Raw genomic sequence first — 18854 nt, forward strand, 5'->3', positions numbered from 1 at the left:
GTACGTTTAGCTCTCAAGCAGTACACTCTCTAGCAGCAGAATATGTTATCCATTTCAAAAGCAGACAAATGAAAAGTGCACAAGCCCCCACCATTGTCTTCTCCAGTGCCCTGTGGTACTCCCATCATGCTCAGAAGTTCTTTCTTAATGGTGATTTCACTTATTTATGTATGGGATGCCAGCTGTACCCAGCAAGAGCAACTCTCCCAGTTGCTCATATATTTTATTCATTGATGGACAAGAGGATTTCTAGGTTGGCCTTCATTACACGATCCCAGGGTAGATTGTGCGGCAATAAAAGAGCAATAGCAACAAAGAGAACACTATGAAACCAGATTCAGCACAGCTTTATACAAACAAACAAGCAGCATCATTAAAAATACCCAGGAAGCACAACCTGGGCTTCACATCTGCGGCAGCAACATAATTCCTAATAACTTTAAAAAAAAGAAAAAAGAAAAGCCTGGGCAAATGAGGGATTTGTCACCTAGTGTTGAAATGACCAAAGTCTTGACACTAGTTGTGCCTCAAGGGCAGAGCTACCCAACCTTTCTCAGATCAAGGGCTGAACTTTTTTCTTGACAATGTTCCAGGGCTGCATCCCAGTAGCAGGCAAGGCCAAAAGGCAAAGTGGGTGGAGCAGTGAATGTGAAATTGATTGATTGAATTTATATCCCGCCCTATAACTTCACAGAACAAAATCGAAACATAAAACTGCAAAATACATACTCAAAATAAAAACAACTCAATGACCCCCCTCCCTCCCAAAACCCCCACATTTTTAAATGACATAGGATGTCAATCAAATCAAATAGAGGCCTGGTTAAAAAGGAACGTTTTTGCCTGGCGCCAAAAGGTGTATAATGAAGGTGCCAGGAGAACTTCCCTGGGGAGAGCATTCCACAGACGGGGAGCCACTGCAGAGAAGGCCTGTTCTCGTGTTGCCACCCTCCGGACCTCTTGAGGACGAGGCTCACAAAGGAGGGCTTTACACAGTTCAACTTTACACAGCTGGTTAGTTTCTACCTGGACTCTTCCCCCCCCCATCCTCCTTCAAGGCAAGAAAGAGGCACTATCAGCATCACAGAGTTGGAAGTGTTCACAGACACATCCCAGCCAGATAAAAAGAGGGGGTGTGAATCAGGGCTAGTGACAGATGTGTCTAGGGAGAAGGGAAAGGCTAGAGAGAAAGTGGGGCATCAGGAGAACACTGAGGACCAGAGAGAGAAGCTTGGAGGGCCACCTTTGCCCCCTGGGCCTGATGTTCCCCACATCTACTGTAAGGGAAGGGTTTCCAAAGTCAGGGTGATACTATGCACATGAGGAAGGCTGACCCAAAAGCTTTTAGATGAGTCAGAGTGTGTCACCTGACATATTCTAGCCTGCCTTCTTGCTGGCCTCCTTCCCATTCCTTCCTTTGGCCAGAATTGGACAGTCCTGCCAGATTTTCAGAATTTCCAGATTTCCGGGTCAAGACCCCCTGTGTGTTGATATTGCTCTAGTGCACACATTTTAACAATTTGATTAGTGGAGGAAATAATACCAGAATGGACTTCCACTGTGTACAGAAGAGCTCAGGGTGGCAGCTTCGATCATTTTGTTAAACTCTATTCGAATGCAGTGTTTATCTGTCTAGCTCCAAAGTGTTACGTGCACTGTGCCTTGACACTTACAACATTTTTTGCATTGCCCCCTTGGGCAGTAAGTTCGCAAGGTTTGCCATCATTCCACCTTGGCTGACACCAGGAGACCTGATGGTGGCACTTTGTCATTCTGGCCGATATGCAGCATCTGAGTCACTGGCTTGAAGAGATTAGACCTCATGTCCGGCTCTCGAAGACTTCTCAGGCACTATAAAAATCAACTTTGGTGGAATCGCAGAAGTGGTGATTAACATGCAGGCGTGTTTCAGAATAATTCAAACCACTTCTTGGCGAAGGCAGAGGAGTCTTATTTCTTACAGAAATGATCTTTGTTTCATAATTAATTTATAAGTTAGGTGAGATAAACGTAATTGAAATGCTCTTCACCACAAAAGACATGTCAGGCTGTAATAGGCCCGTAAATTAGCCAGCCTTGGCTTTGAGTCATTTGAATGTTCTTTTTAAGATTCCCTGGCCACATGAGTTACTTAAGGAGATGGAGCCAGGCCACATTGCCTCTTAGGCAAACTTCCAGGGCCACACACCAGTGGTGGTGGTGGTGGGGAAACAAAGGCCAATGTGGGCAGATCCATGGATCCGAATTGGTTAGACTGCAGGCTTCCTCAAACTCAGCCCTCCAGATGTTTTTGGCCTACAACTCCCATGATCCCTAGCTAGCAAGACCAGTGGTCAGGGATGATGAGAATTGTAGTCTCAAAACATCTGGAGGGCCGAGTTTGAGAGAACCTGGGTTAGAGTGTGGTGCTGAAAATGCCAATGTTGCAGGTTTGACCCCTGTATGGGACAGTTGCATAGTCCCGCATTGCAGGTGGTTGGATTAGATGCTCGCCAGGGTCCCTTCCAACTCTACAATTCTATGATTCTATGACTCTTACCTTTGTACGGTAGGCTACATTCCATTCATACAGAAGGCAGAGGCTTCTACCATCCACGTATACACACCTCTCCACCCACCACCAAAGCAAACAAGAGACATTCATAAGGCTGAAGGACACAGGCAAAATCTCCTGAAGTACAGGAGCAGGGCTGGTGAGGGCCGTGGTCTTGGGAGAGTTCTGAGGACAGAAGAACATAAGAAGAAACTGTTGGATCAGGTCAAATGCCCCTCTAGCCCAGCGTTCTGTTCTCACAGTGGCCAGCTAGATGCTATGGGAAACCTGCAAGTAGGATTTGAGCACAAGAACACTCTCCCCTCCTGTGGTTTCCAGCAAATGGCATTCAGTAGCATTGTTGCCTCTCACTGTGGAGGCAGGACATAGTCATCATGGCTAGTAGCCATCAATTCAATGTGATTTGTTAGCAGTATGCAATAGTTTGCATGGGGATTTTTAATAATTCATGGATTCCATATTTTTGGGTGTATTTCTCTATCACTTTCCTACCTGCAAAAAAAGTCTGTTTCCTTTTTCCTTTTTTATCTTAATGTGGATTTGTTGTCCTGGGGCAGCAGACTGCATTAATCCCCTTCAATTCCACAAAATTTGATTTCTGGGTATGTGCTTGAATCACTCCCACAAAAAAACTGGCAGTCTGGAAGTGCCCCAAAATGGAATGAAGGAATGAAGATTCCCAACCTGAAACTATTAGAAATCCACACATTCAGCAGTTCCTCTGGTTTCTGTGCTGTCACCAGAAATTCTGTGTACCCTTTATAGCATGTCCTTTTATTTTAAAAATGAAATCTGGGAGTCTCAGGAAACTGGCACCCAGTGCCACATCCTGTGGTTTGCAGAATCATAGCGAACACATTATCCTTGATCTTCCTTATCCAAGCGGCAGGGTTGTGAAAGAAGCATTATTTGGAACAATTTGTTTTGTCTTCATTTTCCATATCAGATGTCCTCAGGATGAGTGGCATGCCTCGTCCCTTGTTGGCAACTCCATGTCCTCAACTCCATGCATTTTGGGCTTAGAATGACTTGATTCCTGTTCTGCTTTTCCCTTTCATACCACTATGCCTTTTTAGCTCTGTTCTGTAGGCAAAAGGACTAAATTGACTGAAGTCCCACTGCTCCCACTTAACCAGCTTGTGGGATGCAGCCATCATCATAATTTAATCACTCCCCAGACTGCTTCTATCTTCTATCCACACAGTGGTAATTGCTAAGGTAATATTTGCTGCTTGTTTGATGCAGTTTTTTAAAAGAGAGAGAGAGTTTGCAGAGGTGACAAAATCCTGTTGGTCCTCCTGCCTTTTTTCTGGACAACTTGCTTGTTTGGATCGGCAATTATTTTTTTGAAAAGATTTTCATTGGTAAAGTAAAGTTGCTGCATTGAAATAAGTGCGTCTGCACATACACAGTCCAGGAAGTACTTCTGGGCAAATCTGAATCAACAAGGCATGCACAAAAGCACATATTTGCTCCTAACACAGCTGCCACTCGTTTCTGTTGGGTGTACACAGAAGACACTCCTAATGAATCATTGTGTTTTTAACTTCAACTTCTTCCTTGCCAGTCAAGTAGCTGTGTGTATATAGTTTTGTGGTGCTAGATGTCTGAACTAGATTGCCTCTTTATCTTGCCACATGATTCTGTGTCTTTCTCACTTTTCCATTTAATTTCCTTCCATCTGAACATGCCTTTGTGATGACCCCAATTATTTTTCCTCCCATTTTTAGGAGATTGTCAACTTTAACTGCCGGAAGCTTGTCGCCACAATGCCTCTCTTTGCAAATGCTGACCCAAATTTTGTAACGGCTATGCTGAGCAAGCTGCGGTTTGAGGTGTTCCAGCCTGGAGATTACATTATCCGAGAAGGGGCTGTGGGGAAAAAGATGTATTTCATTCAACATGGGGTTGCTGGTGTTATCACTAAATCCAGTAAAGAGATGAAGTTGACAGATGGCTCTTACTTTGGAGGTGAGTACAAAGGAAATGCATGCCTTGAGGTTTATATATAGAGGGAGTGAATGCAGATTAAACCCTTTGGATTCAGGAAGGTTATGAAGACAACATAGCACATCTGTTGGGCATATTTTCTCTTCCTTCCTTGAGGATTGTGGCAACAGGATACAGTAACTCATCTGAAAGCTTTCTACTGCACTCATTGCTAAATTGCCAAGAAGGATGGCCTGTGTCCTGATTTGCTAGTTCACTCACACATCCACAGCATCTTGATTGCTCATTGGTTAATGGTTCACAGAAAAATGTTTAAGTTAATGCTGTATAAAAACATTGTGTTTTGGGGGGACAATGGTTGATACGAAATGACTGGTTGTGGTCTTCAAAAGTCATTGCTTGATGCTGCCGTCATTGACAAATGCATGCGTGAACTCACTATGATGCTGTTTATATGCAGTCACAGAGCACATGGATGTCTATTTGGCACAAAAAGAAACATGGCAGGACCTGCATTGGGTTATTTCCAACTGTATTTTATGTACCACTGGAACATGCACAATGGCACTTCTTACGAGAGCCAGTGTGGTGTAGTGGTTAAGAGCGGTAGTCTCGTAATCTGGGGAACCGGGTTCGCGTCTCCGCTCCTCCACATGCAGCTGCTGGGTGACCTTGGGCCAGTCACACTTCTCTGAAGTCTCTCAGCCTCACTCACCTCACAGAGTGTTTGTTGTGGGGGAGGAAGGGAAAGGAGAATGTTAGCCGCTTTGAGACTCCTTTGGGTAGTGATAAAGCGGATATCAAATCCAAACTCCTCTTCTTCTTCTTCTTCTTCTTCTTCTTCTTCTTCTTCTTCTTCTTCTTCTTCTTCTTCTTCTTCTCATTCCCCAGGAAGCTCTCCATGTCCTCTGATCTGCTCTATAATGTTGGGGGGACTCTCTGGAGTAGATTTGGGAGCTAAAGGGGCTTAAGAGGGAAGAAAAGAAAGGGAAGCTCCATTGCACAAGTATAATACTGCCCATGTGATGTTCAGTACAACCAATTGGCTTCTTCATGATTGTTTGTATGCAGTGACCATACTTAATGTTGCATATGCTGGTGCGTGGCAGCAAGGACAGTGGATCTGGAATCTCCCCAGAGCAGTAGGGAAAGATGTCTTACAGGTATTGCTGTTCTTTAGATAGTACTTTTGGCGGTCTCCCACGTCAACATGGTAATAACTTCTTGAGGCGGGGAGAGAGAGCAATCTTGCAGCAACTTCTTTTTCAGTTTGATTATACTTAGGATTAATGACAAATAAATGTTTTCCGTGCCTTAGGAGAGACTAGGTGTGCAAAGATTCAATTAGCATAATATTATTTTGCATGGATATAGCTTTAATCTTTGAATGCTTTCATTTTTATTAAACCTCAGAGATAGGCTTGCCATTTCCTGTCAAGTCTCCTATCCATTTGTGTTTATGAGTTTCAATAGCTTCTAAGTAAGAGAATGGAGCAATATAACTTATCTAGCACACGCACGCACCAAACCGCCAATTTTGATAATGAATCTGATAAGTGTACAGTGGTACCTCGAGTTACAAATGCCTCAGGTTACAGATTCTTGAGGTTACAAACTCCGCTAATCCGAAGTAGTACCTCTGGTTGAGAACTTTGCCCCAGGATGAGAACAGAAATCGTGTGCCGGCGGCGCAGCAGCAGCAAGAGGCCCCATTAGCAAAAGCATGCCTCTAGTTAAGAACAGAACAAATTAAGTTCATAACTAGAGGTACCACTGTATGTTTCGTTTTTAACTCACACAATATTAGCCTTCCTTAGAGCATAATCTCCTACATGGTGCCCATTCTAGTTTTGACCCCATTGTCTTCCCTGCTGAATTCTACAAGGGCAACACTGAGGCTGTGGGAGGAAGAAACTGATAGGCAGTCAAGGAGCTGTCAGGCGAATACAAATCATTCATAGAGCAGGAAAGAACTTGAGACATGGAATGCAATTAGCTTTAATTCACAGAAAGTAAACAACACAGCAGAGTCCCTGTGGCTCACCTCACCTAGCTTGAAGACGTTGCTGGAACTGACCACTGACTCCGCCTTCCCCCTCTAGCCTCTCACTCCTGATCCCTCCCAAGCAGCCGTAGACTGCGGCGAGGGGGTGGACTTCTTCTCTGCGCCTGTCCTGCTTGGCCCGTTGCTGAGCAATGTCCTGGAATCTCCTCAAGCAGAGGGTGTCAGAGGGGGAGGAGAGCCAGCAGGACTGGGACTGTCCAGCTCCTGAGCAGCAGGGGCAACCTCTGACCCCTCCCTGTCTGAGTCGGCACTCACACTGAGACTCTCTGCCTTGAACCCTGCCCTGAAAGCGCCTCCTTCTTCTGACGCCCCCTCCCTCCCTGATCACTCAGCCCTCCTGCATCTAGCATCTCCCAGCTTGTCCCTTCTGCCAACTGGTCCCCTGTGTCCTACCATCACTGTCCTGGGTCTAAGTTGTCTTCTTCTGTGTCATCCCTGGGGGGCTCTTGGGCCGGCAGTGCCCACTACTCTTCCTCATGCAGCCAGTCCCTGACGGCCACCCTCTGAGCTGGTTGTAAGGAAAAAGGCAGATAGGTGAGGCCAGCTGAGTTTAGTGGGACAGCGCCCCATTTGCTCTAACAGACCAGCTTCTCCCGCTTGGGATTCTGAGTGTCTTCACCACTAGAGATGTCAAATTAGCATAGTGCATGTAGTACAATAAGCACAGCTTATCTTAGTCACCATAGTGACTGTTTGGGAATAGATCAGTATGCATTTGGGAATGGATCAGTATGCATTTGGACTCTGCCTTGTTTTTTTAGCCCATTTACAAATTTCACTGTGCCTCCTTCTCTCTCTCAATTTGTGTATGTGTTTATTCGTACAGCGCCATCTATGAAGATGGCACTTTGCAAAGAATAGCTTTGACAGGTTACTACCCTGAGGGGATTACAATCTAAAAATAGACACAAAGGAAACCTGAGGGAAAGGAGAGGGCCATAGAGGCCGGAATAAACAAAGGGAGGATATGTCATTATTTCAGTTACATGTACTTCAGTTAGTTATACCTAAAGTATTGAAATATATATGAACATTTGGGCCTGGGGAAGGTGGGGGGGGGAGTGTCTTCCTTTGACAGCTTTGTATCTGATGGAAGTGCATTCTAGTGCATGGACTGCAATATATTTGTTTGCTTTGTCTTTTTTTAATGGGTTGTGTTTTGTTTTTGCGATAAAGAGCCATTTTCCATTTACTTCCTGCTAGTTGAAATGCCCAACACATGAATACGAGCCTATCCCTCTGCATTTAATAACTGAAAGACATGCAACTATAGCAATGTTGATTTGGAATTCAGCAGAACAGCAATCTTGCCAGCAGGTCACCAGTAGGCCCTGGTTTCCCCCCCACCCACAAGTATAGAGTGCTTTCGAATAAATACTGCAATTGTTTCATTTTGTTCCCCACTGTGTGTCATTTGCTGCTGAATCCCCTCATTGCTTCTTCAGCCCACACTAGATGTGACATGCAGTCACATGTATCCTTCACCTGACTATTTTTTTTATTAAAAAAAACCCAAAGCAGCCTTGGGGAGGGTGGTTGCTAATCCTTTCCCCATAGCTATTTTTCTGTTAAAAATCACCCCACTTCCTCCCTCCCTCTCTAGCTTCTCCCCATATAGGGGGAAGCAGATGAAGAAAGAGACTCATATAACAGAAAACCCAACAAAGCAGGTTTCATATGTTATACAGTCTGCATACAGGACTACAGTCTGCATGCAGTGTAGGTCAGTCTTTCCCATATCCTGGACGCAAACAGTTTGGGGATTTGAACATAGGAAGGGATAGGAAACTTCCTCATTCCAAGCCAGATTATTTGCTTACTTGTTTGTTTTTGTTTTTGTTTTATAACTTCTTCATTGATACTTATTCGTAGCTATACAAAAATACGAACCCATTACAAAATATCTTTTTTTTTTAATATAATAGACTAAGATAACCAGATACTTAATTGGAAAAAGAACAAAGTCAGAAAGAAGAAAAGGCAAGAAAAAGAGAAACCCCCCCTCTCTCTCTCTCTCTCTCTCTCACCAAAAAAAAAAGAAAGAAAGAGAGAAGGGGAGAGAAAAAGGAAAGAAAGGGGGGAAAGGGAGAGATAAACTAAAAAAAAAAAAAAAGGCAAAATGAGCAAAAGGGTCATTTGTTGATCTAGCTTAATATTGCCCACACGGACTGGCAGCAGCTCTTCAGAGTTTCTGGCAGGGGATATTTCCAGCTGTAGTTGGAGATGCTGGGGATTGCACCAGGGAGCTTCCACATACAGAGCAGGTTTTCTGCCGCTGCGCTACAGCCCTTCTCCATTATCGGCATTATAACTAGCACCTGGGACTGGGCTTGTAAGCAGGTGGAAAGCCAGTGCAATTGTTAAAGTACTGGTGCCATGAAGTCAGAATATGGGGCTGTTGCATTCAGTACCAAGTAAAACCTCTAGGCACGTTCAAGAGCAGCGCCATGTAATGTGTGTTGGATAAGCTAATCTCAAAATGACAAGATCATCCTTATCTACTTGAGGGCAAAACTGGGCCAAAGAGCCTTACCAGAGAACACACCTGTTCCTTCAGTAGAAGAGTTGGGCCTTCCTTTTTACCACCAGTATTTCCATCTTACATAAAATGCTTCTGGATGTTTAGGATTGCAGGTTTTTTAATCTGAATACATCTGCATGCTATCTGCATGCACCTTTCCAATCTAGCTAAGATGTCTGGTTTCTGTATACAAGATTCCATTGCAGGATCAAGGCCCAGTGTATTGTAAAAGTCCACAGTGTTTGCTTATCCATACAGAAATACATAGCTAAATGATAAAGGAAGAATGAGCTATGTCTTTTAATCCATGAATGTAGCCTGCCCCCAGCCACAATGACTCAAGTCCCAATAGGCATCTCCTCTTCTCTAATCTTGGACCATGCTATAAAAGGAACAAACCTCTTGTGCTGCACACTTTCATCATTATTCTTAAGGGATCATGCAGTTGGTCAAGCCTTTACTATATGTGACTTGCTAGTTGACGGTAACCCTTCTCCTATCCAGACTTGCTAATTGATGATCATCCAATCTTTTCAAAGTTCAATGTATGTCTGTACAAAGACTACCTAATTGCAGCTGGTTACACTAGACAGGGTGGTATGTATTGAGTTTCCCGACAACAACAGCTAATTTCTGGTTAGCTTAAAATGGGTGCTAATCTATCACAATGTTTACTAAGTTACATCCTGTTGCAGGAAGCAATCTGTTGGCAAAACTACCGGGTGAAATTTCAGACTTGGCTGGCAGTTAGGCATGGCATTAATGTCTTTCTTGAATCCCATGATTCAGAACTGCATCAAATCCTTCACTTTGGATTTTTATTTTTTTTTAAAGAAATAAGCCTGGTGGGTGCAGGAAAATAGAAAACCAAATCAGAACACATTAAGCCCTTGATGCCATTGAGGTCACTGGGAATCTTGCTTCCCCTGTAAAATGCCTCCCTCCCTCCAAACAGATAATAATAATAATAATAATAATAATAATAATAATAATAATAATAATAATAATTTGTACCCCGCCCATCTGGCTGGGTTTCCCCAGCCACTCTGGGCGGCTTCCATAGAAACCAGAAAACACTAAAATATCATACATTAAAAACTTCCCTGAACAGGGCTGCCTTAAGATGTCTTCTGAATGTCAGGTAGTTGTTTATCGTTTTGACATCTGATGGGAGGGCGTTCCACAGGGCGGGCGCCACTACCGAAAAGGCCCTCTGCCTGGTTCCCTGTAGCTTTGCTTCTCGCAATGAGGGAACCGCCAGAAGGCCCACGGCGCTGGACCTCAGCGTCCGGGCAGAACGATGGGGGTGGAGACGCTCCTTCAGGTATACTGGGCCGAGGCCGTTTAGGGTTTTAAAGGTCAACACCAACACTTTGAATTGTGCTCGGAAACGTACTGGGAGCCAATGTAGGTCTTTCAAGACCGGTGTTATGTGGTCTCGGCGGCCGCCCCCAGTCACCAGTCTAGCTGCCGCATTCTGGATTAGCTGTAGTTTCCGAGTCACCTTCAAAGGTAGCCCCACGTAGAGCGCATTGCAGTAGTCCAAGCGGGAGATAACTAGAGCCTGCACCACTCTGGCATGACAGTCCGCGGGCAGGTAGGGTCTCAGCCTGCGTACCAGGTGGAGTTGGTAGACAGCTGCCCTGGATACAGAATTGACCTGCGCCTCCATGGACAGCTGTGAGTCCAAAATGACTCCCAGGCTACGCACCTGGTCCTTCAGGGGCACAGTTACCCTATTCAGGACCAGGGAGTCCTCCACACCAGCCCGCCCCCTGTCCCCCCAAAACAGTACTTCTGTCTTGTCAGGATTCAGCTTCAATCCATTAGCCGCCATCCATCCAGATGTAAATAGTGCTGTCAAAATGATATTTTCCATTGTACCTGGAACTTCTCACAGTCTTCACTGCATGCAGTACACTAGAGCAGGGGTGGCGAACCTCTGCTCAGAGGTCAAATGTGGTCTTCCATTCCTCTCACCAGCCCTTGATACATTCCCACATGACACTCCAGGCCTGACCTGTACCTTCAAGGATCCCCCCCCCCCATGAACTGTGATAATACCTTTCTTGGTTTGAGAGATGAAGGTATGTGGAAACCTCTGGCCTTTGCATGGCTGGAATGCAGCCTGCTATACAAAGCTAAGAGTCATACTCATTGCTCTGCCTTCCTTGGCCTCTGGCCTCACTCTCAACTTGCACGCAACCTCCAGAAAGTTGCCTGCGAGGAAATGCAACAATCTCAGGCTGAAAAAGTTCCCCATCCCAGTGTTAGAGGCAGAGAGCAGGAGACAGAATCACCATCTAAGTAGGAAGAAAGATGGAGTTTGGAGGTGTGTGTGTTGATAGCAACGGTGGCTGACTTTGGGGTCTAAAATGTCATCAGTGCCCTGTGCAATGCCAAAATTCAGTGTGCCCTCACCTCTTGTACTCCATTCTAAATAACAGTCGCAGCATCTCCAATGCTCTGCGCCCTCCCCTAAATCCATCTCTGATAGCAGAGGAGCAGGAGTTCTCAATTTCTATTAAAATCTGAGCCAGAGCAGATCTTTTAGAGCCTCAATTCTCACCTCATATTTAAGCCAAGTATTCCAAGCCAAAAACATTCTTATTTACACAACAAGAAAAACGAAACTGTGCAACACCTGTAATCTCAGAAGTCTCCCTGAACACAGACCTCTATTCATTATGTGATTACCTGATTTGTGACCCAACTATTGTTAATTGTCTTTAGGATGTTATCCTCTGTGATATTTTAAAGGATCCTTACACAAAAGTTTGAGGAAAGTTTTGTTTTGTTTGTTTTGTTTTTACAGTGCAGTTGAGATAGACACATTAAGTAGATAAGAATTACGTTTGGATAAACAATGGAGTTAAGAAGTAAAAGAGCAGAAACGCAACGTTTGAAGGATCCTTTGCACCAGTGATACCTTCCATCTTAATAGACATCATAATGACTTTCCATTAAATATTTCCCATCTTGATGCATGGATGGCTCACTGAGAAGGCTGTGTGATTAATTTTACACAACGATGCATGTAAATTGCTTCCCTTTCTTTCCAGCTAATTTAAATGGTGTGCTGTTTTAGAGTTCATTCAGTATGAGCTTTCAGTTTCCCCTCACACCAGTGCACACACACTGCTCTGGATAACGCAAGTATTTAAGAAGAACTTGTTCCTGGTCACTTCCTAACCTTCTACTTCCTATGGGTGGGCAAATGGATACTTTGGGTCATTGAACCTACATCTGTACTTAATAAAGTTTAGCTCCTGCTGCTTGTTCAATTTCTAATGACAGTTATATCTGAGGGGGTGTACTTAAATTAACACCAGAGCAGTGAGTTGGTTTGGTGGTGTTTTTAAAAAAGAGCCAAAATGCTATAGTTTCAACTACATTTTTGTACATGCACATTGGGGCAGGAATGCTAACACAAGCTGTGTGCACCCATCACATCGGATTTCAGCTTTACCAACAGTGCAATCCTATATAAGCAGTGGTCAGTCCTACGCAGGTCTGGGAAAAAAAGTAGTAAGCCTATTTTGCAAGATTTAGGGATTTGGGGAGAAGAGGGGATGAATTGACATTGACAAAGCTAAACTAGTGTAAAATCCAACTATTTGTGTAGATTGCTGGAATTGTATACTGTAATTTTGGAACATTTTCCATACATAAAGGCAATGGAAGTTGGTGCATCTGCATGAATGGACACTGTCCCACCAGCCTCAACCTGCCACCACCTGTCTACCTTCCTCCTTAAAACCAGTCAATGGGATGGCACTGACTGCCATCTTCTTCCTTCTCCTTCTCCTCCATCTCAGTGGGATTCAGTGGGATTCAGTGCCCTTGTGGGATTCAGCAGGGAGGAGGACGGGGACAAAACTTGAATAGCAAATGGATAATAGTTGAATTTTGGATTTTTAATGTATTTCTAAAATAAGACTGGACACTGCAAGCTCCAAACTGTTTAAGCCAACCTACAGGCAAAATAATTCCCTCTCCCTTCAAAGGAAGGGTTTGTGAATTATTACAGTTTTGCTTCCATAACTGTATTGCCTGGGTGTGGGTTGCTGACTAGGCAAAAGAGCCAAGTTTAAGCATTTTGCTGTTGCTTGCAGTATATCAGGGCACCAGCACTCCTCTTTTTGTATTATCTTTAATGTTTTTATTGTGTATGCATGATTTCTGACAGTAATGTAGCCATATCAGAACAGGATATTGCCTTTCAGTCTGTTTAGGTTGCTGAAGACTTTGACCTATCTGCTTATGGAGTTCTTCCCTGGTTTAGAGGAGCAGCTATCTGTGTTTTCTAGATCAGTACTGTAAAATTATGAACTGGGAAGCAGTGTTACATTGCATTATGTATGAGAAAATCCCTTTTAATTAGGCTCTGTGTACTCTGATGTCACCACATCATAACGCATAAGATTAGTGAAAACAAATTCAGTATTGCCTTCTTCTTTGTAATGCAATCTGCCATTCTGTGCTTCCTTTGCACAGTTATGTATTTTTACACTTTGCCATACTGCAAAAATGGATATGACGAAAGCTGTGACCCACCATGTTAACTTTAAGCACATTATATTTTGGCTGTGTGTTTCATTTTGTTTGAAATGTTGGTCATTTTAAACCACTGCTCGGTCATATGAAACACATTGGATGTCTTTGCTGCCCTTTCATGACTCCACAAATCTGCTGCCTGAGGTGGCCAGCTCACTCTGCCTAATGGTAGGGTTGGCCCTGGTGGCTCACCTCCATGAGGATAAAACAAGGACACCTTATGTGCTACCATGGGCAATACAAACAATATAAAGCTGTTGCTCTTAATTTTTTTTTAAATGATATTTTATTAAAATTTTCAGAATAAGACAATAACTGGGGAAAAAACACAGGAAAAAATACAAAAACACAAAAATACAAAATTACAAACAATTAACATAGTAGAAAGAAAAAAGAATAACAAAAACTCCCTCTTTTTCTCTCTTCTTTAGTTGACTTATTTTCCTGACTTCCTCACGCCTCCCTTTTTTGTATTCCACTTAAAAATTTGGTTTAGCAGCTTCATCCTATTGGTCTATCCTTAATTATTTTTCATCACATATTTAACTTTGAACTTTCATCTAATATCAATCCACTCTTACATAATCTGTTGCTCTTAAGTCCTGCTTGCGGGGTTCTCATGGGCATCTGCTTGGCTACTGTGAGAACAGGAAGCTGGGCTAGATGGGCTTTTGGCCTGATTCAGCAGGACTGTTTTATATATATATATATATATATACACACACACACACACACACACTGTATTTTCTGGCGTATAAGACTACTTTTTAACCCAGGAAAATCTTCTCAAAAGTTGGGGGTTGTCTTATACACCGGCTACAGCAGCAGCTCCTGCAGCAACTCCCCACCAAAGGACAAAACAACAGCAAATTAAATCAGAAGGCACCAAGCTCTCTAGATGAAGCAGAAATATGCTTGAAAATTGGCCCCAGAAGCCCCCCCCCCCCAATCACCAGCAACAGAATGACCCTAACTGCTCCCGGTAGTAGACCATGTGGTCCAAAATGGCAGCCTCGCGTTGCCCCAGCAACTAGGCACGTGGCCGCTGCCTCAGCCCAAGCAGCTCCCGCAGTAAAAGAAAAGGAAAGGCTCACAACAAAGGCAGGGAACCAACAACAGCATTAAGAGCACCCCCAGCCACTGGGAAGTAGAGCAGTTTTCCAAGCTGAACTGGAGACTGGGTTTTTTTGTGTGTTTGTGTGCACGTTGGAAGAGGGGTAGTCTTATATGGTGAGTATACCCCAAACTCTGTATTTTAACTGGAAAAGTTGGGGGTTGTCCTATACGCCCAGTTGTCTTATACGCCAGAAAATATGATATATTATTGTGGGAAACAGAATTCTGGACTAGACGGAACACTGGTCTGCTCCATATGGGCTCTTGCTCTCCCTTTCTAACGTTGATGGGTACAAATCTTAAGATTTATGAGCAAACAGAGCTGAGAACTGGTGACAGATGCTGGAGTCCGAAGCTGCATTTCTCTGTAAGGGAGAAGGATGTGCGTATTAGAAAAGTGATTGACTGAATCCTCCAGCCATTTACTTAGTGTGAGCGGAAATCCGTTTGCTTGGAGTTCTCGAGGAGTCTTTAATCCATAATGAAATGGAGGGTCGTAAGAATTATCAATAAATGATTTCAACATCAGCAGAATTTAATAATTTCTTAGATTCCCTCCTTCCACCACAAAGAACTTATAGCTTGACCAATGAACCCCACAGCCAATGGGAAGCAAGACTGGGCTGCTTGATAGATAGACCTGGCTGAGTCCTCTTCTTCCTTTGCCTGCTGAAAACTACCATATGGCCTAGATAAACAGCTTGCCCGTTTAGACAGCAACATAATATGCCTGGTACATGATGAAACACCCACTCCCTGCTGAGAAATTAAAGCTGAAGTCAGCTTTCCTCAGCTGGAAGGATATAATTCATTACAGCCTATAATTTGAATTCTGCACCAGATGACAGAAAAGGCCTGGGTTCGTTTGGAGGAGGCAGGACAATAAATATATACCTTCCCGCAGAAAAATGTATAGCAGTCTGGCCAATCCATATAGAAGCATAGAGTTGGAAGGGAACCCGAGGGTCATCTACTTAAACCCCCTGCAATGCAGGAATATGGAATAAAATACAACTACACCCTATGTTTCATTTATATCCTCCCTTTATTCTAATGAGATCAGAGCAGTCTACGTAGTCTTTACCCTACTTTGATCTTACAGCAACCCTGTTAGATAGGTAACTCCATGAGTTTAATATCTGAGGGAGATTGGAACCTGGATCTTTCCAGTCCTAGTCCAGCCACCACACCACAGCAGCTCTGTAACACCCAAGAGGGAGGGGAAAACAAAAAAGAATTGTCCGTGCCATTATTTATTGGAAAGCTTTTCAATGATCTGTGACAAACAGATTTGAGAGCTCAGGTGTTCCTTAAATATCATTATGGAGTAATTGCCAGTTGCATGGACTGAGCTGGCGTTCATAGAGTGTCTTTGGCTGATATGACCACTAGGACCAGGGCTGATAGACATTCAATATGTTTCTCCTTATACAAAGCTTTAAAATTAATAGCTCCATGCACCCTTTTAGTTCTTCATTTGTGCTTGTGCCATAACTGTGGTCTTTTAATAAAGGGCAGCATATAAATTTTATAATAAAGAAATAAACGGAATTACAGGTTTTGTAAGGGTGATGTCTGTTGGCTTAGCAGTGGAGGCTGGTCCATAAAGGCCCTACCAACCCCAGTCTGTTCTCTGCTAGCCCCCATTGACCTGCCTTCTTACTTGGAACTAGTCTAAGGGATGGTGCTCCTTCTTGTTAGTTTCAGTATTGCCCTTGCCATACTCAATATAGAGGAAGATGGGGACATAACTTGAATTAGTTTCTGCACCTATTCATGATTTGTAGATGCCTCTCTAGAAGTCCTACCCTCTTACTGAAAGCCTTGAGACAGGCTTAGCTGAACGCTAATTCTACATTCCAAAAGCATTACGACTGAATTTGCTTTGGAGATATGTGGCGCCATCTGTTTTAGGGGCAGCACGAATCATGACTCCCCCCCCTTTTAATTAAACCTCTAATTAGCATTGCCTTGCTGCCTTCAGATGGTTCTCTTCCCATTAGGAAAGTGATCAACCTTCTTGGTTTTTAAAAGCAGTTTTCATGGGAGGAGTTGTTCATAAAGACCAAGTAACTTAAAAAATAAATAAATCTGCCACTGAATGAAGCTAGTGCATAATTTTTAATTGGGGCTTAGCTAAATTTTTGTGTCTTTCAGTTTTAATGTCAGGTGTTGCATTTAGTGTCAGGTGTTCAGCAAAGGAGAATCTTGAATGAAACAGCTAAGTAAATCATGTGAACACAAAAAACAGAGCGGTGAAAATGCAGAGAGGGAGAGAGAGAAAGGGCACCAAGAGACTGCATTCCTAAGATAGTTCACAGAACATCTAACAGGAGCCGGCCACTGTGGAGTCCCTGCAATTTGTAAGACCAACGTCATCAAGTTCTATCCCACCCAACTGAGATAAAATGCAAGCCAAAATGTATTCCATCCATATACTCTGAATCTTTCTTCCCCCATCCTAGTCCATGTTATCTATAAGCCAGGTAGGTGGTGTACCAGTCAGATAGTCATGTGCCCTACTTTACAGTCCTCTGCTTGGAGAGCTCTGTTTGAAGGAATCTTCTCAATAAAGACTCATAAGAAGAGTAAATATAGAATCATAGAATTGTAGAGTTGGAAGGGACCACAAGGGTCATCTAGTCCAGCCTCCTGCAATGCAAGAATCTTTTGCCCACCGTGGGGCTCAAACCCACGATTAAGAGCCTCATGCTCCACCAGCTGAGCTACCTGGGCCCTTGAAGTTGCCTGTCAACAACTAGCAGGCTGAGCAGCCACAAGTATCACCAGATCACAGATTTCCCCACTGCAGTGAGATATATTTCTATTTAACTTACAACCATCATTTCCAAATTTGCATTTATACATGTAATCCAGCATACGTACATGTTGTGTTTTTTTTTAAAAAAAAAATCTCTGTCCTCATTTGTCCTCTCTTTTGGTGATGTTATCAGTGTCCATCCTATTTGCCATTTGCATGGACTGAGCTGGTGTTCATAGAGTGTCTCGGAGGGGTGTGTCTCAGTTCTAGTTCAGTTGGGAAGCTCTGTTAAGTATTGTGTGACACCCTCCTTTCCAGGCCTCAAGAGCTTCCCTGAGCTGCACCTTCTGGGCTGGCTCACAACCACACAGTTTTCTGGAACCTTTTAAAAAAGAAACTACCCTTGGTTCTTTCCTCCTGCTTCCTTCTGGCCAGTGGCGTAGCGTGGGTTGTCAGCACCCGTGGCAAGGCAAGTAATTTGCACCCCCTAACCGATGGATTTGCGCCCCCTAACCCTAACCCCCAGATGTTGCTCCCGGTGCGGCCGCCCCCCCCCCGCACCCCCCACGCTACACCACTGCTTCTGGCGTACAGGACTTGGATGAGAAATAGACATAGTGCCAGGTGGGCAACTGAGAGCACAAATGCACACACAAACAGAAGTGTGTTCCCACAATCACAAAAAAGAGAGCAAAAGCTCGGCTCAAATTTTAATGAGAGTTGCATAGTTGATCTTTTAATTGGGCCAGGATAAAAAAAAGAAACCTGGAAATACAGTCATACCTTGGGTTACAGCCGCTTCACGTTGCGTCTTTTCGAGTTGCGGACTGCCGAAACCCGAAAGTACAGGAACAGGTTACTTCCGGGTTTCGGCGGTCGCACATGCGCAGAAGCGCTAAATTGCAACCCGCATGTCATAGCTGTCAACTTGCAGATTTGAAAATAAGGGACCAGCAGCCTCGAAAATAAGGGATCAGCAGCCAAAATAAGGGATTTTCCGGGCACAGGTATGTTCAACTTCTGAGCCCCTCTGAGCCAAAGGCAGAAAACCCAGCCAGCAACCCAACGAAGCCTCATCAATAAGGGACAGCAGCGGGACATGGCACTGGGATAAGGGACCGTCCCGCCAAATTAGGGACGCTTGACAGCTATGTCGCACGTGCGCAGATGCAGGTTGTGAACGCTGCAGGTTGCGAATGTGCATCCCGCACAGATCACGTTCGCAATCCGAGCATCCACTGTATAATCAAATAATACAGACCTAGAGGTCTAGGTAATCTAGTCATTTTCCTGGCTAGTCCTCTTCACTCAGGATGTCCCAAACCTTGTG

The 18854-nt window shown here is 43.9% G+C and overlaps 1 protein-coding gene across 1 annotated transcript in view; it reads left to right on the forward strand.

Moving 5' to 3' along the window:
* HCN1 (hyperpolarization activated cyclic nucleotide gated potassium channel 1) overlaps positions 1–18854 on the forward strand; it is a 189337-nt gene that overhangs the window by 154171 nt on the left and 16312 nt on the right. The window contains exon 6 of the mRNA XM_083703466.1: positions 4285–4525. Within this exon, the coding sequence (XP_083559592.1) occupies positions 4285–4525 (241 nt within the window). The remainder of the gene's footprint in view (positions 1–4284; positions 4526–18854) is intronic.

The sequence above is a fragment of the Podarcis gaigeae genome (genome assembly GCF_964106915.1).
Source record: "Podarcis gaigeae genome assembly, chromosome: 11".
Classification (NCBI taxonomy): domain Eukaryota; kingdom Metazoa; phylum Chordata; class Lepidosauria; order Squamata; family Lacertidae; genus Podarcis; species Podarcis gaigeae.